Below are 23,417 nucleotides of genomic sequence, written 5' to 3'. Positions count from 1 at the left end.
GTTTATGTGCTTCCAGTCATTTCTAATACATCCAAGGATTGGTGTGAATCTTTTAAGCAAGTAAAATTGAGATCATGGTATTGCTTCCCAGTCTTTTTTTTCCTCTATTGAACACATATCATGAAAATTGTCACTTGTTCTTAATTATGGCTGCATAATTAATCCATTGTTAGGATAATTAACATTTATTCCTATATTTCTTTTATGTACTGTAACAAATCACCATATGTTTCGTGGCTTGAAACCACACAAATTTATCATCCTATATCTCTGGTTAGAAGTCCAGGAGAGGTCTCATTGGGCTAAAATCAAAGTCTGGCAGATGGGGCTGCCTTCCATTCTGGAGGCTCTAGAGGAGAATCTGATTCCTTGCCACGTCCAACTTCTAGAGGCTGCCTGTATTCCTTGGCTGGTTCTCCTTTTCCCCATCCTCAAAGTCAGGAATGGCATGATGAGTTTTTCTCATATGGCATCACTCTGACCTCCCTGCCTCCATGTTTCATTTTAAAGATCTTGTGTTTACATTGAGCCCTCATATCCCGGGATAATCCTTCTTTGAAGTCAGTTGATTAGTAACCAGAATTCCCTCTCTTCCCTTAATTCCTCTTTGCCAGATAAGTAATATATTAACAGGTTCTCGTATTTATGACATGGCTATCTTTTTTTGAGGTGGGTCAAGTATTATAGTCTGTCCACACTAGTCTCCTATTGTTCATAAATTGGTTGGTTTGCATTCGTATGGATGACAATTCATTGAACATCATATGTCATACTCTGTGCATCTCTGGTTAATCAATGGACCACCTTTCTGTAAATGGAATATTTCAAAGTGATAATTTTAATGTTGGACAAAAATTATCAAGTTGCAGAAACTTCAGTCTTGGTTGGGTAGTAGAACAGAAGGCAAATTTGGTGCCAAAGAGAAATTTTCAGAGCTGGGAGCGGACCAATTTATCTCTTTGTTCCATTCCTGTTAGAGTGTAAAGTTCTGTCTCTCATTATAGCTTTATTATATTCTCTGTGCCTTCTGGCAGATGTAATACACATTTACTACTATATATTTGCTGGATAAATGAGTAAGGAAATTAGTATATACACTTATTACCCACACACACGCATGTAGGCACACTTCACCATTAAACTTCTTCTACTTTGTTTCCTTTCCAGTATTAAATCTCAGTAGATACTCTGTCTGAATTACTAACCATGGTTAATTTTGCAGCATTTTGGATGTTGACAGCTGTTTTGTGTTTAATGTAATACTGCCTCAACATCATTGAAGTGGGGGACATTTATTCTCATATAAAGCATTTAAGATGGAAGGTTTCAACTGTTCTGTCTTGCTAAATTTAAAGGCTAACTATGTGTCCTGTGTTCTCTCTCTTTCTCTCTCCTCCCCCTTTTGTAAAATACAGAAACGGTTTATTATAAAAATCTTCACAAATTTATATAAATACCAATTGCCAGAAAGAGGAGACGAAACCTAGAATTACTTGGAAATAGGCAGAATAAAATGACACATTAAAATACAGTGCCACAGTCCCTCATCCATGGGGCCAGATGCATTTGAGAATTAAGGGATTTTTTTGGTTGTGAGGTTGGCAGCGTATTCGTTTTCTAGGACTGCCATAGTAAAATACTACAAACTGGGTGGCTTAAAACAACAGAAATTTATTTTCTCACAGTTTGAGAAGCTGAAAATCTGAAATCAAGTGGTTGGCAGGGCCAGGCTCCTTCAGGAGCCTTTAGGGGGAGGAGCCTTCCTTGCCTCTGCCAGCTTCTCCTAGTTCCTGGTGTTCTTTGGCTTGCAGCTGCAGCTCTTTATTCTCTGCCTCCGACATCACATGGCTTTCTCCCCTTTCGTCTCTGCATTTTCCCTTCTTACAAGGACACTGGTTATGTTGGATTAAGGCCCACCCTAATGGCATCTTAATTCAAGTACATCGGTGAAGACCCTATTTCCAAATAAGGTGAGAGTCACGGGTACTTGGAGTTAGAGCTTCAACATATCTTTTGGGGAGACACCATTCAACACATAATGGAGTAGGGTATGGAAAGGTAATACTGAGCACATGCCACCTATGACAACACCTCCAATGGATTGGAGCAGCATTCTGTCCGTCACCAAACGGACAGAATTTTAGTTTGCTAAAATCCCCATGTCTTACCTGTATACCAAAACCCAGAGTTGGGGAATCTGCTGGAAGAGCCTCCAGCTAATACAGTATCAGATAGTGTTGAAACATGTTCATTGTAACAATTCTTACTGCAGAAAGGATTGGACACATCTGGACTGTCAGGAACCTGGTTTGGGTACTTCAGTGAGAGAGGATGGGTATTCAGGATATTTGTGACATCAAAAATAGTTGGAGGAATATTTAATCACAGAGAATACTTACAATAGAATAAGAGGGGTGAAGGAATATGCACTCCCTATAATGTGAACCAGTTTTATCACGTATAAGCATAGAGTCTAGAAGGGATGGGTAACAATGTTAGCAGTGCTTTTCATAATAGCAGTGTTTTTTTAAATAAATACTTGGGAGTTTTCTACTTCTCAGTAATACTTCTGTTCTTTGTTATTCACTTGCTTCTCTCCTCTCTAAATCCCTTGATCTGGTGACTTTTACTCTTGGGGGAGAATTGTATTCCCTTATATTTAAACAGAACTGTCCTCTTTTGCTGCCAAGTATGAATTTGGAGAATACTTCCTAGGAGTTGCTGTTCAAAGCAGGCTAAGATACTCCACCGCCTCACAGGGCAGGATGATGCTGTGGGAAGAACACTGAATGAGGAATATAGGGAGATTTAGGTTCTGGTTCCCACTTCCCTACCGACCAGCCATCTTCCTTGGCCTGTGTCCTCTGGTGACAACAGGTTTTCCCTAGAATTCCTGTTGAGGATGTGGCTGATATTTTTCTCAGCTGTTGTGTCATAAGAGACTTTCGATTGTCTCATATTTTACAAAGGGAGAAATGCAGGCTTAGGAAAGAAGGAAACCTGCCAAGGTTAATTAGGAGTTAGCATAAAACCAAAACCAGAGCTGAGGTCTCCCAGTGGCTAGAGTAGTATCCTTTCATTTGTTTCTGGTTCGCCAGCTGGACTGCTTGTCGGAACCTCTGGGCCCCATCCTTCAGCTGGCCCAGTGTGTCAGCAGAGGGGCTGGGCATCAGATCTTTTTTCTAAAATGAATATTAGATAATATTAATGCAATCTTGATATTGGGCTTTGGGAATCCTTTGCCTACAGGGCATCCCCTCACAGATGCATGTGTGTATGTACAAGGTGAATATTCATTTTTACAGTACTTGAGTGCTTAGTATATACAGGGCAATGTTCTCAGCCCTGTGAATGTTTGGGACAAATTAGTCACTTAACTCCAGGAGTACCATTAACATTTCCTGGGCACAGTTCTATTTTTAAAAATTTACAATAATTTATATACATGACATTTACATACATTTATATCACATAATAAACTTAGAATTTGTATTTATTAAATGAATGCATTTTGTATATCCTCATTAAAGCTTTACTCATAGGCGGTATGGTAGGTTATGGGAAGGAATTGCTATTTCTGAATATGATGGGACACCACTGGAGGACTTGAAGCAGGGCAATGAACTGATGCGTTTTCTGCCTCTAAAAGCAGTTTGGACACAGAATGGAGTATAGATTACAAGAGAGCAAGAGTGGAAGAATCAGCAGGGCCAGTTAGGTGACTGTTGTAAGCCTGATGGAGATGATGGTGGCTGGAGCAAAAGCAATGAGAAGAATAGAAAGAAACATTCTGGCTCTATTTCATTTGAAACGAGGCTTTCTGAGGATTGAATGAGCACAACATAGCGAGGGAAAGAAAAACCAAACCTTAGTCAAGAGATGTGTTTGGGGTTGGTTATGTTTGAGGTGATGTGTTTGGGGTTGGTTATGTTTGAGGTGCCTTTATGAGCTCTGGTTGGATTGGGTAAAAAAAGTGGTTGGTTAAGGGTCTTGGAGATCTGAGAGATTTTTCTGGTTAAGTGGTCTCGAGTGCCTCTTAAGTTGTATTTAAATTCAAGACTCTGGGTTATAGTTTGTACCATTACACCGAGATCATTAGGGCACGATAGGTCAGAAGCGTGCTCTTTTCTGTGGCTCCCATGGCTTTTGAAAGACAGATAAAAGGGCATTCTTTTTAGATATAGGATGTGTCAAGAGTCCCCAAGACCACCCCCAAGTTTGATTTGCTAGGAGAACTCACAGGACTCAGTATCTAGTCATACTCCCAGCTAAGATTTATTACAGAAAAAGGCTACAAAGCAAAGTCAACACAGAAAAGACGCATGGAGAGGAGTCTGCAGGAAGGTAGACATAAGCTTCCAAAAGTTCTCTCTCAGTGGAGTCACACAGGATGTACCTAATTCCCCCAGCAACAAGCTGTGACAACACATGTGAAATGTTGTCTACCAGGGAAGTTCATTAGAGTTCCCAACCCCTAGGCCACGGACTGGACTGTTACCAGTCCGTGGTCTATTAGGAACCGGGCCTCACAGCAGGAGGTGAGCGACGGCAGGCAAGGAAGCAAAGCTTCATCTCTGTTTGCAGCTGCTCCGCAGCGCTAGCATCACCACCTCAGGCTCTACCTGAGATCATCAAGCATTAGATTCTCATAGGAGCACTGGTCCCTCGTGCCAAAAAGGTTGGGGACCGCTGCATTAGAGTCTCAGCACTCAGGGTTTTCATTGAGGACTAGTCATGTAGGTACCCTCTGCTTAGCATGTACCAGTTATCAGGATGGTGGGAACTCTTCCCAAATCTAAGTTCCCAGTTACCAGCCAAGGGCTAACCTTGTAAGCAGACTTTCAAAGGGTAGCAGTTAGACGTGCTACATAGAGAGAGTGACTTTTCTTATCCTGCAATCTCTCTATAGACTTGAATCCATATCCTCACTGGTCTTCCTATGGCAGACCTGCCCCATGGTCTCTTTGATATATCTTTCCTTACCCTTGCCAGATACACCTTTCTTCACTATCTGAAAGAGGAGTGAGAAAAACATGTGGCGTAGAGCTAAATGACCAGAGCTTGCTGTCAACACACAGGAACAATACATATGGTGTGTGAGCCATCAAGAAATATGTAATGTCATACTTGCAGCAGCAGTGGTAGCAGTAGCTTAAAGTGATGCTTTTGCAGTTCTTAAAGACTACCTGTCAGCCACCCAACGTCTCTGTTTGAAAAAGGAAATTACAGGGTATCCCCTCCCAAAGATGAGCTGCTTTGTGATGCTCAGGCATTGTGCGACAGCACAGGTAATGTTGATTTTAAGACCAAGTGAGTAGATTTTGGCTTTTGGAGCATGATGCTACATCCTCGGACCAGTGGCAGATGTCGTTACTGGAATGGTGGGGTAGGCCATAGAAGGCTGGGAGCTTTGTGGCCAGTCTAGGGTTTAGGTTTGATCTATAGGCCAGTAATTAGTAGCTTAGATCCTTGGGCAAGTTGCTTGATCTTTCTCAGCCCCTGTCTCATGTAGGATGTGGGGCTGAAATGTATGCAGCCAGTGTGCGGATTAAATGAGGTAATGTGTGGAGGAGCCTGCTACAGTGCTAGAAATATATTCAATACTTAAACATTGACTGCCATTATCATTTATTATAGGAATGGAGTCCATAGAGTTAAATATCCATTTATAAATATATATATATATACACATATATACACACATATATATATATGTATATAATAGAAAGTTTCTGTGTTCACATTCACCTGTGCCCCTCAGTATTCAGCAGGTATTGGAGTGCTATGTGCCAGGCCATTTCTTCTGTTACAGTAGTGGACAAAATACTTAGCTTTTTCTTTTGTGTAGCTTAATCTCATTTTAAGCCCCTTGATTCTGCAGGCTATTTTCTGCAGTCAGGATCATTCCAAGGCCGAGTGCTAAATGTATGGATTAATGATGCTACTTTACTTTAATTGCTGGGAAGATTTTATACCCCTCCAGGACAGGGACAATGTCTGTGGTATTCCCTGCCATATCCACACAGTGCTTGTCATGTAGGAGATTCTCTATCCTATGTGTTGAATTAAATTTAAGAAATCTAATGACTGTAGTTGCTGCTTCCATTTGTCAGCTGTCCTGGGTGGGAACTTATTATTGGGGGGAAGCAGATGCAGGATGCTTCCTGCACACATCACCCCTCTCATGTCAGAAATCGTGGGGTCGCATTTAGAAATAGAAGGCTCCTGGTATATGGAAACTTCGAGTTAGGCACATGGTAAATGGTGCATGGCCAGTATTCAATCAGGAATAATATTCATTGGCAGCCAGCTTTACCTCCAAGGTGAAATTGACTGCTACTGAGTTTATTCTTTGATCAAATTTTTGTTTTGTTTTGTCATTTTAAATTGCCTTTATGATTTCTCTGGCTTTCAGAAGAGTCAGAAAAGAGGTGAATTCCTCAGTCTTTTTAGCCTGCCTTCCTGTTCCACAGAGGTCACTTAACCACAGCGCCCCCTATTGATTTTTTGGAGCGGAATGTGTTTGTCTGACTCCTTTTCTCCATACAGACAGCAGCTGAGTCATAACCCTCATTTTCCAAGCATATAGACCTATAGACATTTTATATCCTATTTTTCAGGCTTCAGTCACTGCCCCAGCACCAGGTTTGGAAATCTCAGGGTATTGGGGGGTAGGTTGAGTTATAGAAGGTGTGGCATTGATGGTTTTCTTGTGAAAAATGATAGAGACTGCAGTTTTATGAACACATCTTTCAAGAGAAATGGGTAACTTACCCCATGGCTTCTGAGTCAAGATATACCCAGGAGGTAGTAATTTCATTAGCATGAAGATCATGGATTTAAGTTAATCAGTGATGTGGCTCCCAGAAAGAATACTGACATGGTCATTTCTCCATTTGTTTCTGTCCATAGATCTGTATCTGTCTAGTTTGTGACATTTGTTCTTACAAATGTATGTGGTTTAAGACTGTTAGGCACAGAAATCTTTTTACGTATTGTTTGTAGATCTGAGATTACCCATCATCACACTGCAGGACCAGTTCCTGTGCTGATAATTAGGAAAATGGATTGTTAGGATTGTTACTCCACTGTGAGACTCTACATTCTCTAATGCTATCAACAAGAGAGGAAATGAGTTTTAGCAGTATGAATGTATCATGTAAGGTTAAAAAGAAGAGAGCTTCTGACTTATACATAAACTTATACGTATACTTAATTCGGTCGTTAACAATGCAGGTAATCCTCTGACTTATACATGACCTAAAATACAAACCATATTCTAACATTGCTTCTCTCCCATGCTGATAGTTGCAGAAAAACCTTGAGAAATTTTAGGAAATCTGTGCCTTCAGAAATGGGGAAGAAGCTTTGAAAAAAGAGAAGTATCCTGGTTGAGTGTGGTTTATTGAGAATTATAGGCAGTGTTTTACTGCTCTTCCCATTAAGAGATGGAGGCTATTTGAGTCTACTTCCTACCCTCTTGATCTTGGATGGTCCAGCTCAGCTGAATCTCCAGCTGATGGCAAGCCTTATGAGTGAGCTTGGTGAAACCAGCCACGGAACCACCGAGCAATAGAAAACTAATAGAATGAACTTCTTTTGGATAATGATACTCAGGCAGGGATCCTTTATGCCCACCTGTACTTTCAAGAATAAAAATCAGGGTTAGGAAAAATTCTCACATTTTAGTATAATATAGATCATTCTGATTCCTTTCTTCTCAGTTGCCAGCTGAAATGGCTGCCAGGTGCTCACACCTCACAGAGAAGGAAAGTAGCTGATTTGGGGACATGATTCATTTTGGGGAAAGGATCGTTTGGGAGTTTTGTTTGGGGTAGGGACTTAGAACAATTTGAGTGTACTACTTACTGATCTGGTAAGTGTAACAATAGGAGAAAAAGAATTCTAAGAGGAACAATGAGAAAATGCCAAAGAAACTTTTGAAAAGTGTGCCTTGAATTGGCTCTCTACTTGGAGAGGGAAATCTTCCTTTATCTTACTTGTATAGGATCTCTTTTCTCTTAGGAGCCAGCTTCAGGCTACTTCTTTTTACTTAAATCATGACATGAATGAGCTTTTGAAAGTGGATTTTGGGAATTTAACCACAATTTATGTTGTTGCAATAGAAAATGCCATCCTAACCAACTGGTAAATTAGAGCATTTATAACTTTAGAACATTAATAGGTGGGAGTCTGCCTATAACCATCGTAGACTTGATATTTGAAAGATGGACTATTTTTCAAGTCAGTGAATTGTTATAGTGATGTAAAGTTAGGGCTTTTTCATATTTTACGTAATTTTGTTATAGATTTGTGTCTAAGTCGGTTTCTCTTTTGTTTCTATCTTAGGTCACTTAACATTTTTTATATTCCATTGATATTTCTTATACTAACATAAAACATGCTCGTTAGAGAAAGAATGCTTTTTTAAAAATAGCTTTATCGATATATAGTTTAAATATCATAAAGTTCACCCATCTAAAGTATACAGTTCAGTGGTTTTTAGTATGTTTTTAGAATTGTGCAGTCATTACCATAATCTCACACATTTTCACCACCCTAAAAGAAGCTTTGTGCCCATCAGCTGTCACTCATTCTCTCCCCACTTACTTGCTGCCACGCCCCCTCACCCCTGCCCCACGCCTCATGCAACCACAAATCTTTCTGTCTTTATACATTTGTCTTTTCCAGACATTTCATATAAATGGAATCATATAATATGTGGTCTTTTGTATTGGGTTGCTATCACTTAGCATAACGTCTTTGCGGTTTATCCACATTGTAGCTCGTATCAGTACTAAGAGGGAAAATGATTTCACTACCATGGATATATAACCATTCGTTAATGTTTTTATTGTATAGTGTCTTATTCAAACAAAAATGATAAACAGATCGCGTTAGCCACACATGTAAGTTATAAAACATGACAAAGTGAACTCCTGGATTCTCACCACTCAACTTCAGAACAAGAATGGTACTGATACTATTACACCTACCCAGGAATTTCATTCCTATCCTGTTCCCCCGAAATGTGTCCCTAAACATTGTATCATTTATCCTCCTTGTTTTCTTTAGTTTAATAAAATATGTATATTTTTTGTAGTTTCTTTTTTCCCCATTCAATGTTATGTTTCTTAGATTTCTTCACATTGTGTTTAGCTGTACTTCTTTTCATTTCACTGCTTTTTAGTTTTCTGTGTGAATGTATCGTTTCTCTTCTGAATAGATATTTAAGCTGTTTCCAGTATTTAAGAACAAAAATGCAGTGAATATTTTTGAATTGTTTCCTTGTACATCTGGGTTTCTCTTGGACCGATACCTAGCAGTAGAATTGGTTTTGTAGTAGAGTATAAGAATATTTAAGTTTTCAAAATACTGTACCAATTCACATTTCTGTCTTCATTATGAGAATTCTCACTGATCCACATCCTCATTAATGCTTTGCATTATCAAATGTCTTAATTTTTCCTGCTCACGGTGTAGAAAATGGTGTTCTTAAATGATGAACTTAATTTATACCTTCTTGGTTATTAGAGGTTGATTATGAAATTTTTTAAATTGCCATTCAAATCTTCATTTTTCTAAAGTTCCTGCTTATGTTTTCTATTGGATATTATATTTCTTGATAGTACTTATTTATCTATTCTGGATACTATTCATTGGTTTGTTATGTGTTTCATAAGTTTCCTTCAGTTTGAGGGCCGCCTTTTCACTGTTAGTGCTGTCTCTTCTCAGGCTGCCTTCAAGATTTCCTTTTTCTCTTTGATTTTTCAAGAGTTTAATTATCATTTTTACAGGCATGTATCTGTTTTCCGTTGTTTTGATTGGGGTTCTCTGAGCTTCTTGGATTTTTTATTTGTTTTTTATTAATTTTGGAAATCCTTTACTCCTTTTAAGTAACTCTTCTGTCTTGTTATCTTTCTCTTCTAGAATTCTAGTTACACTACCATTTGATATTGTTCCACTGATGTTCTATCTGTCTGTCTGTTCTTCCCACTCTTTCTTTTTTTTTTCCAATTTTTATTTCAGTTTGGGTAATTATTATTGACTTATTTTTCTATTTATTGAGTCTTCCCTAAGCCACACCAAGTCTACTTATCCCATCGAAAGGATTTTTCGTCTCTAATATCATGTTTTGTTTTGTTTTTTTATTTCCATCATTTCCACTTAGGTCATCTGGTTTCCATCTCTACTGAAATTCCCCACATATTCATGCATGTTCATCTTTTCCATGAAATCTTTAACATTTTATTCATAATTATTTTAAAATAATGATATGATAATTCTTACAACCATGTCATCTCTGAGTCTAATCTTTTGATAGCCGTCTCTTGAATAGATTTTTCTGTTCACTTATTTTTGTGTTTTTTGTAATTTTTTTTATTGACCACAGATATTTCATGTAGAAGACTGAAATAAATAGTATTTTTGCCCAGAAATGAGCATGTCCCTTTTTCTTCTAGGTCATTAGTATGGAATTGAGTCAATCTAATCAGTAGTCGAGCTAGGTTTGAGTTTTGTTGTTGGTTTTATTTCTGTCATCATACCACAAGTTTTAAGTTTCTCTTGTGGTGGGCTGCTATTACTTTATATTACTTAAAGTGGGGCCTGGTATACCCTACTTTCCTCAGTGTTCTAGCTCTACCTTCTCAGCTTTCAGCAGTGTCTGAGTGCCTGGGCTACAGTCTAATCTTCACACCCTTGACCTTCAGCATTAGACCACTGCTGGTTGTTTCTCATCACTGGGCTCATCGTAGAGGAAGGGGGAGTGGTTCTCAGTTTCTGTGGTTTAGTCACAGGTAGGTTTGTGTGCCTGGGCCATGGAGATATGGTCTTCTCAGCATTCCTGCTCTGTGGCCAATCTCTGTCTCGAGTCTGCTGTGGGTTTCCTGCCTTTTTCCTGGAGGCAGGAGGTTTCCTCTCCTCCACATGCAGACTGGTTTTGCTTCCTCCTCTCCTCCTGAAACAGGCAGGGGCTCTGCTTGGGCCCTGGGAACTGGAAGGTTTGCTGTTTCTCCCAGAGTGGCTTAGGCCCTCCCCGTCTTTGTAAATTGAGATCTAATTTGCATACCATACCATTCACTCTTGTAAAATGTACAATTCGGTAGTTTTTAGTAAAGTTAGGCCACCTTCACCGCTATTTAATTGCAGGACATTTTCATTACCCCGAAAAGAAACCCCTTACCCTTTAGTGGTCACTTATTTTCCCCCTACCTTCAGCCCCAGTCAACCACTAATCTACTTCCTGTCCCTTCAGATTTGCTTAGTATGGACTCTAAATGTCTAAGTTTAGTTTGGACACTAAGTATCCAAGCAAGTGACCAGTGGACTCATCTTTTTGAATTGGGTGTGGACCAGTTTGGATGGTGTTGAATTCATGTGGTGTGAGGCACGTATGCAGAGTTGTGTTCTAGTCATGTGTAATAGGACACGCATAGAGGGGTATGTGTTGGTCTATTGTAGATCAGTGGTGAGGTCTTACACTAAAGCTGGTTTGTCAGTAAAACTTGGTAACCATTAGGGTCCTTTTTAACATGAAGATTGTCTGAGTTCTCCTTATCCTGAAAGTCACACTTTGTTGCTGTTTTCTCTCTTGCCCTGCAGTCCTGTAACAACACCTAGGTATGTATAGTTTCTGGGGGGGAGTAGCAGTTGCGAGAGCTAATCATGATTCCGCTCTGATCCCTGTGTAGTTATTGATTTGGTGGCAATACTGGAATGGAATAGAATAATATAAGTGCTTTCACTTATTGACAGTAATTGCTTTTACTGTAAAATAGTCTGTAATCTGTAGAGGAAGCACAAAATAACCTAGTGCTTCCACCAACTAAATAGAGAATTGTAATTCTTAAGCATGTAATTGAAATCATCTCCTCGTTCTTCTAATAGAACAAATGCATCACCTGCCACGTACCCCTTCAATGCTGACACTTAAATATTAAGACAATGCTAAACCCATTGGTATGACCGATATTTGAGCTAATCCTATGAAAGCTGCCACCAATCAGTTATGAATTCTGCTGAACTCTGAGCATCTCCTAGAACAATCAATAGTGCACTGGTGCACCTAATAGATAATAGTGGAGAAAGAACAAGATTTTATTCAGTTGCATGGGTGGCTCCTGCTCTTGTAACAATTTGGTGTCAGATGCTATTTCAAACTGAGATGTTAAGATCATCAAAATATGGACTGTGACTAGTCAACAGAATAGTAAATTTAAATAATTAGAATAACACATTTAAATATATTCCTACATTTAAATAATTTAAATAAAATCATAAATAGAGTCTGCCTGGATTCTTTCCCATTAAAGCTTTAAACTATCTTAGGTTTATTATTTTTTTTTGTTATTAAAACAAGTCAGCAATCAAAAGGAATTTTTCAAAACAAATGCAAATGTGGTATCTTGGTAGTCACTTGAACTTCCTTGATTATGTCCTTTACTTATGGCTGCTATCAGATAGATATTGCCTGTATTTCTTGCTTTGGAAACTGTCCTTTTTCTTATGCCAGACAGATCATGAATTGCATCATCCTACATAATTTTGGTTTTGAAACTTGGATTTTCTCCTTAGCAGTGAGTGCTATTGTTGAGAGTCTTTGAATTCTCCTTCCTGTACTAACCCTTGCTCTCCAAATGCCACTGATAAAGAACAGAAGCACTATACAATCACATTGGAATCTCCTATCAAATTTGTGCCTTGCTCATAATTGCAGTGGGTTAGAATGAGCTGTGTTTTCCTTATCTGCAGAAAATTGTGCTCACTTACAGTATGGTTGCCTAAATAAGTGGTCACTCAGAAGGAAATAATTTTCTCTAAGAATTTTTTTGGTGTTTAATTTTTTCCAGAGGGCTGGTATATTTCTCCTTCCCTCCTCATTTTTTTGTCCCCCCCTTTATAATTTTGTTCTTTTGGTAGGATGGGGAAAGAATGATGGAAAGATGTTTTATGCTCTAGTCTTCATATTAGCAGACATGGAGTGAGTACTGCTGGGTAAGGGGCAAAATGACAGACAATAATAAGTAAGATTATACCAAATTCATTCCATTTCTAAACATAACAACTAGAACCACATTGAACATGAAAACATAATCACAGATTTTTTTATTTCCCTCAGATTTTTCCAATTTCCAGTCTACAGAAATGCAAAAACACTGAGTAAAAGGCTTGTCCTCCTTCAAAGAGTTCCTAATATTTTTGTTCATATTTTTTTTCAAGAGTTTATGGAGTTATAGGTAAACCTTGATTCACTTACGTAGCTTTTGAAATACAGTTTTATTTTTGAATTTGAATGTGTTTAGGTATGCTGAGATTTTTAAGCATTTCAGATTAAAAGAGAAATATATTGATAATACTGATAAAATTTCATAAAATAGCCAGTTTTGAGACACCAGCTGCAAATGGCATCAGGGGCTTGCTTCTGTATTCCTAGGCTACTGTCTGCCCGTTTTGGGCTTTTTTGTAGGGAATAAATTGCAAAGGTAATTCATTTTACGGCTGAACTAAAAAGGCCTGTTTTGGAGTTAGGGGAGGAAAAAGCAAGGACTAAGACTAAGATTGAGGTAATAATACACATAGAGTGGGGGACAAAGCTGCGGGGAAAAATCAAAGTGAATACCTTCTGCCTTTCTGTGATGCGTGGCTCATACTCTGGTAATTAAATTTACCCATGGTTGTCAGTACACCTTATCCGATCTTTTAAAACAATTTTCTTTGAGGCTAATAGGATACAGCATCTTGTCTTTTGTCCTCATTTATGTGTTAATTCCTAAAATGATCTGTGACCAATTGGAAAAAGGGTAAACTAGGGCTTTGTGTTTAGGGGGTAGAGAATTTTGTTCTCTTGTTGGCTGGGTTTTTGGTGGATGTTCAGATGTTGTGGGAGGCAGAATAGCAACCCCCCAGTGAGAACTAAGAAGTGACAAAAACTTAGCTAAGTAGAAGGCCTTTAATAAAATCTGTGTTAGGCCCGTCAACTCCTTACTCAGTATTGGATGGGCTTTAACCAGCTTCTGTAGAACGATTCCTCATGTTATTCATGGTATGTATCTGAAAGTGGCATTTTCCTATTAATGGGCTTTGCCTAGAAATAAGTGACTATTCCAAAGTGGTGAATAATGAATGATGTTTGCTTAGGCTCCAACCTCTCACAACAGGTGACATGTAACTTGCTTTGGAAGGTACTTTTAGAGTAGACCTGGCTCTCTTCAATATCTCCCTGCCTCCATCTTTTAAAAATTTGCTACTTTCCCTGGTGTTAAAGAATAAAAATTCAGCCAAGTAAATTTAAATATCTAATTGGCTTTATTGAATGATTCATAAATTGGGCAGCACTCATCTGGTACATAGAAAGATGCTCCAAGGAGTTGTATGAAATGGAAGGTTTTTATAGGTAGAAAGAGGGTGGGACAGGGAAGTTAAGAATGCATTATTTCAAGGTTACCTTCTTGAAGGCAGCGAGTTTTGTCATACATACTTTCTCACTAGACCTGACAGGAAAGTGCAGACTGATAGGTTTTAAAATTCCATTCCTGGCCCTTTTGAACCAGGCTTCTCTTGCCCAGGCCCACTTTCCCTTCAAATAAAGCTTTTCTTTTCTAGTGTAAATACAACACAACAACACAACACAATACAACAAAATACAGTTCCTGAGAGAGGCTGAGATGCAGTTGGTTAGGAATTAGGTCTTGGTGGGGCTTTTACCATAGTGACTCCATTCTGGATCTGTTGTTTCTTTGAACACTGGAAAGAATTGCAGAGAAAACCAGGTGTTCTGTGAAATACTGACCCTGCTAATTATCAGAGTTCTTTTTCTTAATTGAGATGTAACTCATATACTAAAAAATTCACCCTTTTAAAGTGTACAGTTTATTGGTTTTTAGTATAACCACAAGGTTGAGTGAACTTAGCACTAATTCCAGAAATTTTCATCTTCCCAAGAAGAAACCCTGTATTCATGAGCAGTCATTCCTTATCTTTCCCCCCCATCCCCCGCTCCTAACACCCACTAATCTACTTTCTAATGTTCTGTTTTCCATTAACTCTGTTGTAACTTAATGGTTAGATGAAATGGGGGGCGGGTAGAAGCTACATGAATAAACTTGTTGGGTCTAGCCTATTATTTTCAACTTCTCACTTCTAGGCCCCAGTGCAAAGGGAAGCTGGTCTGGGGAGCCTGTGAGTCTTGATTCTCTTTTACTGTTTGTGATTAAATTTACCAGTCTAAAATAGTGAATGGTAACTTGTGAAAAGTTATTGAGACTGACTTGATAATGAAATTAATTTGTGGCAAACACTCTTTTGAATTCTAAGTGCAGAATCACCAACAAAAGCATCACAGTTCCTCTACCTTTTGTTCTGTAAATTTTACAATAATCAATTTAAATTATACAGGACTTCTTCAGTCAAAACCAGAAAACAGGTAGCTTGAACAGATAACAGGCATAGATATATGTGTCAAATATGCCTTTAATAAATCCTTTGGATTTCTCTCCATTGCCCTAATATGAGATCATGAAGGATGGATTTTGAAGGCAAGTGGAGGTTAATTTAAAGGAGGAGGAGAAGCACCGATCCTCAGCAGATTTCCCTGAGAAGTAGAAAGAATAAGACATTGAGAAGTGCTAACGAAAATACAGCAAACCACTGGAGACCTAGGGGAATGCTCACTTGATGCTCTTAGCTGGTAATAAAAATTTATTAGCTGTGATGTATTCTTAATTGCTCAACTCTCCTGGCCTATCCCAAATGATTTCTTAAAGAACCAGAGTGCTGGACCTTCTCCTGAAGTTTCCACTTTTTATGTAGCTGTGTTTTTCAGTCTGAGTACCACATGTGGCGCTCTTTTGTGGAATTGCTTGGTAAAGCAGTTCCAGGAACTGGCAAACTTCCTCCAGGCCACTGTGATGGAGAGAAGGGAGGATGGATACCACCACCTGCCGCCACCCCGCATACCGTGCCTGTTAGGAAGTAGGTGAATATGTACGGAAACCTAAACCCACCAGAGTTGGGAGTGGTTGATGGACCTTTTACAGTAAAACCTGGTAATTGTTTAATGCAGGTGCCCGTTAGTCTCCTGTCCTCTGTCTCGCTTGTTATTATGAGTGACAGGTGCCCGAGGCTTGGAATTGGCAGTAGCTCTCCCACCCTTGACTTGGCATTTGAAACAGGAATGCATTAATCGAGATTAACGTATCAAAATGTTGTGGTTTAAAAAGTGTTTTGAATAGAGTTGAGTCCCTTTGGAACAAGTATTCCTTTCTGAAAAGATGAATTTCCTTCAAGGGTGGTTGGTTTTTCTGTTTATTCTGTTAAAACATAGGTAGGGGGAGGGATCTACAAAAGACATTTTCATCTGCATTGAATTGTGCCTGACCCCCTTTTAGTGTTTTTTGAAATTCAGTAATGCCTGTCCTTGCCCTCACCTCCAAAAACTTCCCGGTAGAGAAATAAAGTAAAAAATGAAACTCCGCTTATCTACCCCTACTCTTCACCCCCTGGATTCCCACTACTTTGCAACAACTGCTTTTTAACCATTTGGTTTATTTCCTTCCAGTAGCTACTCAATGAACGTGTAAATGAATTCATATAGTGCTTTTTACTGACATGTCCAGACCCTCCCAGTATCATCATAAAGGTGACATAATATTAAGCAAGTTGAATTTCTCTGCTCCAGTAAAAAAAATGTTGCCTAGGTATTTTAATTACAGTAAGCCCTCACTTAACATTGGAGATAGGTTCTTGGAACTGCAGCCAAACAATGTATAATGAAACCAATTTTACCACAGGCTGATTGATATAAATAAGAGTTAAGTTCCTACAGCATCTCATCAGCATTATAACGAAACGATATTAAACAAAGTGACGTTATGTGAGGACCTGCTGTATAACCCTTTGAGATGTAGTGACTTATGGAGAGTTATGAGTTGATGCACATACCCCAGAATTGAACTTATTTGCCATATGAGAAGGAGCTTTGTATTCTGATTATTGACTTGGGATTGCTTCTAGAAACTGCAAAACAGTCTTTCTTTGTTAATTTCTTTGAACTATCCCTTTAAGAAGAGGGACCGAACGTAGTACAAGGAGGCCCTTTGGAGTAATAGCAGTACTCACGTTCATGGTTGCTGATGAGTTCCTCTGTTTTGTGCTTTTTGGGGTGTATTGGTTCAAGTTAAAAATAGAGCTCTAATTAAAATGGGTGTTCTCTCTGGAAATAAGAGCTATATTTCAATTAGCAAATTTCCTGTTTCCTTAACATGTGTTTTTTTTTGTTTGTTTCCTTTTAATTTTTTTTAAACAGCAAGCCAGGGCTGAGCAGGAAGAAGAATTCATCAGTAACACTTTATTCAAGAAAATTCAGGCTTTGCAGAAGGAGAAAGAAACCCTTGCTGTAAATTATGAGAAGGAAGAAGAGTTCCTCACTAATGAGCTCTCCAGAAAATTGATGCAGGTAAATTATCTTTTCTCTCCTCTCATCTTCCTTGCCTGTTTTCCTCTCTAGGAAAAAATGACTTTGATACAGCACTTTGCTTAAAACATTTGCTGATGAGGTTGTAGCTAATGTTCTTTGGAGATTAAAAATACTGGGTAAAGATGGCAGCAGTGTATACTCAAGATTGTGGTGCCGTAGCTTACCTGCTTAAGGAAGACAAGATAGTCTATATGCTGAGCATTTCAAGAAATTGCTGACGCTGAGGCCTCAGATGGTAGTAAATGCTGTATGTAGTATTTTGGAAATATAGGATTAACACCAAGTATGAGATTTCTTTCTCCTTTTATGATGAATATATAATGAATACATAAACATTTTTGGCAGCCAGAAGTGGGTCTTCTGCACTGAAATATGAGGATATAAGGTAAAATGTCCATTTTAGAGGGGGAAAAAATAAGTACCTGTGCTCCGTGGTTAAAATGATATATAATCATGTTCAAAGGTAAGTAATATGTTACCGAACAAATATCAAACTGTTAAAACTTAACATTAATCACTAGTAGTATATAGAAGATACCTCACAAAACATATAGGGAGGTTTGATTATTCTAATTCAGAGACTCTCCTCCCTTCCCTTTTTTTTCCTTAAAGCTTACTGGTAAAGTACAAAAGTAAAATTCATTTAGTGCAAACATTTTGGAGATTACTTAGTATGAACGTAAGAGTATGTAGGATATTGAGCTTTCATTATTTAACATAGCTTGTCCAAAATAGTGAACAGGTAATAAAATTATCCTAGAAGTACTATTAATATGTACATTTGTCAGATGGCTCTGAAAGGCAGAAACACCCCCTTGTATTTCCTGTTCGCTGTCATCACTAACAATTTCATTCATTAACTTGGTTGGCATATGTATTTTAGTGAGGTTATAATAAAAGGATATTTGAGGCTTTTAAAAAACTTCCTAAGTTTTTTTCTTAGCATCCATGCCATAGATTATTCTATAAAAGACCAGAAGCTTTAGTATACAAACTTTAGCGTTAAGACCATACAGTGGTCCGAGCAACTGTTAACTCCATCTTCTTTTATTCTCATTTTTCTATCTGATTACTGAAGATACCATGACAGTCTTGCACAAAATTTGATTTATATGGCAGTTGTTGAAATGTGAAGAATAGAGGTTCCCAGGCATTAGCGTCTAGCAGAGTTTTATGACAGAATTATTGCACGGACACGTTTTTGTTCATGTGCATTCCGATTTTGAGAAAAAATGATGGAGAAGTTTGGCCTTTGACTATATCTCACCTTGGCAGCATTAGACGACTTATTCCTCATGTTGCTTCTAGAACTATGAGATGCACATTGCTTCTAGATCTATGAAGATGCAATTATGGTTTGTTTTTCTGTCTTTGATGTGTGATCAGGTATCCTTATTTTTAACACTGTAAGAAACCTTTTTTATTTTCAGCGCTCGTGGTTGTTTGTATTTGGAGTCTTTGACCAAAGTACATTATAAAGCAGTCAGAACCTAGCCAATCACATTCCTTTTCTCTAAAAGACTCATCTTCGTTGTGAGTACTTCTGTAGTGTGTAGTTGATAATCAGCCTCTCATTCTCTGACCATCACCACCCACCTACTTTCCAAGGACATTTAAGATACTAAATATGACTGAAAACATAAGAGCCATGTACAAAAGAAAAGGAAGTTAGTTATAGTAATATACTTGGCATAAGAAAGTTTGGACTTAAAATTTAAGCTCTGAGCATCCTATACAGCTATAACCTGGAGAAATATAGTGATTTTCTTTCGTAATTCTTATATCTAAAAAAATAGTTTTACTTGGTCAGGAGAAAAAAAAATTCATGTATTAAAAAATTAAATTTTTTGAGGGGCATTGGATCTTTCTAAAGAGCTATGTCTGTTCTGTGTCATGGTAGGTGATATCTCACTGTAAACATCAGGTGGTAAATAACCCTAGAAGCTCTCTTCTATTGTTAGCCAGTTGGAAAGACCTCAGATAGCCGAGGATGGAAGAGCTGTGGGCCTGCGGGCCTGCGTTATCCATCCTCCAGGCTTCCCAGTATATATTTCCTTAAGGGTTTCAGCGAGTTCTTTGTTGAAGGCTCACATTTTCTGCCACCCAGTGTGGAAGAACTGCTCTCCATCTGGAAGGTTTTTAGGGTAATTGGTACCAATAGACTTTTCCAACTGTGTAATTACTTTAATACGGCTCTCTAAGACATTTGCTTCTGGATAGAGCTTTGTTATGAAAAGCCTGCTAAGAGAAATGGTACTGCAGGTGCCACTAATAGACAAATGAATGAATTGACCTTGTTCACCATGAAAGTATTTAGCATTTTTCACCCAAAGGCCACTGAGAGGCTATTTATAGCACAGTTTTGGTTTTGTCATTATGCTTTGGCTGTTGTCTCTCATAGTGATTGAACATTGCTTTTATGTGCATTTCAAAGGAATTCTTTGGGCCTGAGAACAAACCGAGATTATTGCTATGGAGGAGACACCTCCCTTCCAGTCTGCTATGACTGAACTGGTATCTAATACTTTAAAAACTGAATCAAGCTTCTTTAGGTGTAGAGAGGAAATCCCTTTGCCCTTTTAGAAGGTCAAGCTTGAGAGATAGTTTAAATTCCTCCATATATGTTAATGCGCGCGTGTGCGCACACAACACACACACACCCCGTGCAGCTTTTCTCCCTTGCTTTTGTGTCTGTCTAATAGATAGATACAAAATTATGTCTTCAGTTTATAAAAACTCTTGTCTGAGAAACCTGTGTCCTCAGCTCAGACTGTGGGATTAGTTATCTGACTAGTTAGAAATTGTCCTGTAAAGATCCTTCTTACACTTCTGGTAAGTTCAGCATAAGCCTGCATCAGAACTTAATTCTGCCCTGAAATGCATTGAAGAGAGGTAGTTTAATCGTAATTTGTAATTAAAATTTACAACAAATGGTTTGTGAGCAAACTCTTCATCAGAATTTGATATGAAACATGTTTATTAAATAAAAAGTCTAATGCGGTATAACACATGTAGACAACGATATTGTATTAGAATCATACTTGCTAAATTCCCACTCTTTGAGAAACGAAATATAATTGTCGCTTACACTCTTCTCAACCAATGCCACTGTCAAAAGTCAGCGCATACTTCCTTTTATTAAAACCCTGGAGCAGAATTGAGATAAAAAGAGTACTGGGTATTACATACATTTCTGATTCATTTCAATCTAATCCATCTTTCAAATTTCAGACTTTAAAATAATAAATAGGGTTATAGTATTGTAATTTTGATTTACATTTGAAGTTGGATGTGGTCCTCAGAAGATAATACCACTATAGCAATAATTGAAATTATAGGGGGCACGTTCTTATTGATTATTAAAAATACTTAAAAAATAAGTTTTCTGAATCTCTTGCTAAGTGGCGTGGCTTATTATTAGCTTGCTCCCTAAGATTAGAATGCCTTCTAGAATTAAAGTACTTGAAGTTTCCTAGCATCTATTGAAAGATGATATTTAGAGGAAAGGAAGGAAGTTGTGGGCAAAAACCACCGATAAAACTGCCACTCCCAAATGATTTATAGCTGAGCAGTTCAGAAGGATATCATTCAACAGCATTATTCTTTCATCTCCCTTAGCACAGGAATAAAACTGGGAGGGAGAATTTCAGCAAGTTTCCAAATCTGCCTGTTCATCTAGACAAAGGCATGCCATTCATTTGCCTTCTCCCTCTTTTTGCCTCAATTCTAGAGTAGTTTCTCCTTCCAATACCTTCTTAATTGATTTAGTCTTCTGGAGCGTATGCTTCCCAAACCCCAGAAAGGCTGTCTTTCTGGGTAGCAGACATGACTGCAGGTATCAGAAATTAGCCTAGACTCCCAATACCCTTCTTCTCAAGCATGTACACCAGAATCTGAGACTGCCTTTTTTTCCCTCCTAGTTACCTAGGTCATTAAGATGCAATGAAATGATTTTGTTTGTGCAGGCAGTAAAATCACATGTCATGGAGATAAATATGTATGTAACTGTTAATTTCAAGGACTGCCATTGCATCCATCCAAATGAAAACTTGGTTCTCCCCATGGCAGGGGAGAAGAGACTTAATATATTCTTCATTACAGTGGCTAGACCAGCGTGGCCCTCTTGGCTTTTAGTTTTTCAGGGCTGTTAATGCTGGTCAGAAAAAACTGCTGTCACCTAATAGCTTACAAAACCATCGGGGTGCATGCGCGTGCGTGCGTGCGTGCGTGTGTGTGTGTGTGTGTGTGTGTGTGTTGTTTTTCATTCCAAATTCTCTGATGTTCAGCTTTGTCTGTTTCTCATTTCTTTTCATGGAGCATGAGGCTTACACGTTGCATTCATGATACATCATCTGCAGAGAGCCCCCGGGATGTTTTTAAGACATTTTAGATGCTGCAAGCACCAGAGGCCAAATTAGAAACCAAAAATTTTCTGTTGGTAGCATGCCAGAAATCTCTCAGTCCAACATCATTTGCATTATGATTAGAACGTATAATGTTGACGCAGTTCTTTAGTCTTAAGGAAGCATTGAGTTTCTTTCAAAGTGTGTGTATGTGTGTTCACATTGTGGTTAGACTTGATGTACCAACACAGATTCCCCAAAATTAAGGGCAAGAGTAAGGGCTTAGAAGCTTCCCATTCTGACTTTGGACAAAATGTAAGAAAATGCAAGTAGAGAGAAATTAACAGTAAAAGGGAAAATAAAAATAATTAGATGAAGCTAGGATGAGAGGTTGCTTTATTCACCAGAGTAGGGGTGAACATTTTATGTTGAGTTGAAAAGGTGAATCTTGGTTATTGAAAGATAGCTATTTCTGGAAATGCTTTTTAAATGCTTGTAAAACTTTGCAGTTACTAATGTTGCATTGTTTTGCATTTTGGGGGTAGGTTCTTTTTTATTTTTAAACTATGAACTACAGTCAGCGATGTCAGTAATTACCTTAAAATACAGAGTTATAACTTGCTATCTTCGCCCTCCTCTTTATTCATAAACTAGATAAGAATGATGAGTCTTTTAATTTACAATAATATCTCAACTTAGAATGAATTCTTTCTTTGGGTGAAACATTCTCTATACCTTAGAAGAGGAAACTGCTAGTTTTAACAAAATGAATTTTCAGTGCAGTAGGCTAGCTCCAGAGCCTAAAGGGCTACTTATTTGTGGAGCATCTTTTTTTAACCTTCTTCCTAACCATACTTCTTTAAAGGTGTTAATACTTTTAAGTAGCATCATGCTATTGGAAATCTAGGAAACTTAACCTTACTTAGCCCTTTAGGTGTGCTGAGTGCATGGGAAGCCTCATATTGTACTGGATTCGCTCAGAAGTGAGGGTGTGATTCTAGTCCCTGTGTTGAGAATGCTGACAAGGAAATAACATTTAAATAATAATGAATTTTCTGGAAAGACCTTTTCCTCCCTTGCAGAAGTTATATATGTGCTGTCTTCTCTAGAAAATGACAGATTAGATTCACTGAGCATGAATGAAAGCTTAATAAAATACTTTTACATTTTTATTAAAAGCATTAAAAAACTAACAAGATAGTAAAGAACTATTGGGCTGAGAGTCAGGAGAACATGGGACTTGAGAGAAGACCCCAGCCTTTTGTCCTGAGAGCATTTGCTCTTCGTTAAGAAACAGCTGAGAAACTGAGTTGTGGTTTTGGTGATTGTATGGAGCTGGGGTTATAGAAATCAAATCTCAGGTCTGGCCAAAAGTGGAGACAATGAGAAATCACCCCTGCTTTAAGATGGCATGATAAAGAGCTACACCTTCAGGCTATAAGAGCATTTCAGTTTTACATCATCTGGGTGAACCAGAAAACATGAAACTTTGGTTTTGGGTTAGATAGAACCAGATTAGATGGTGTCTGGCAGAAGAGAATGCAGTTTCTGGAGGCAGATAACCATCAGTTGAGGCCACAGGTTTCTACTATTAAAAT

General features: G+C 38.2%; 1 protein-coding gene across 1 annotated transcript in view; it reads left to right on the top strand.

Moving 5' to 3' along the window:
• The window catches only part of LOC105298820 (coiled-coil domain-containing protein 6), a 47,108-nt gene extending 29,587 nt beyond the window's left edge, over positions 1-17,521 (top strand). Inside the window, exon 2 of the mRNA XM_011370245.2 lies at positions 17,306-17,521. Within this exon, the coding sequence (XP_011368547.2) occupies positions 17,306-17,506 (201 nt within the window). The 3' untranslated portion in view covers positions 17,507-17,521. The remainder of the gene's footprint in view (positions 1-17,305) is intronic.
• The last annotated feature ends 5,896 nt before the right edge of the window (positions 17,522-23,417 follow it).

Source organism: Pteropus vampyrus, unplaced genomic scaffold (assembly GCF_000151845.1).
Source record: "Pteropus vampyrus isolate Shadow unplaced genomic scaffold, Pvam_2.0 Scaffold165, whole genome shotgun sequence".
Taxonomy (NCBI): Eukaryota; Metazoa; Chordata; class Mammalia; order Chiroptera; family Pteropodidae; genus Pteropus; species Pteropus vampyrus.
This window is presented reverse-complemented; position numbering and strand designations above follow the sequence as displayed.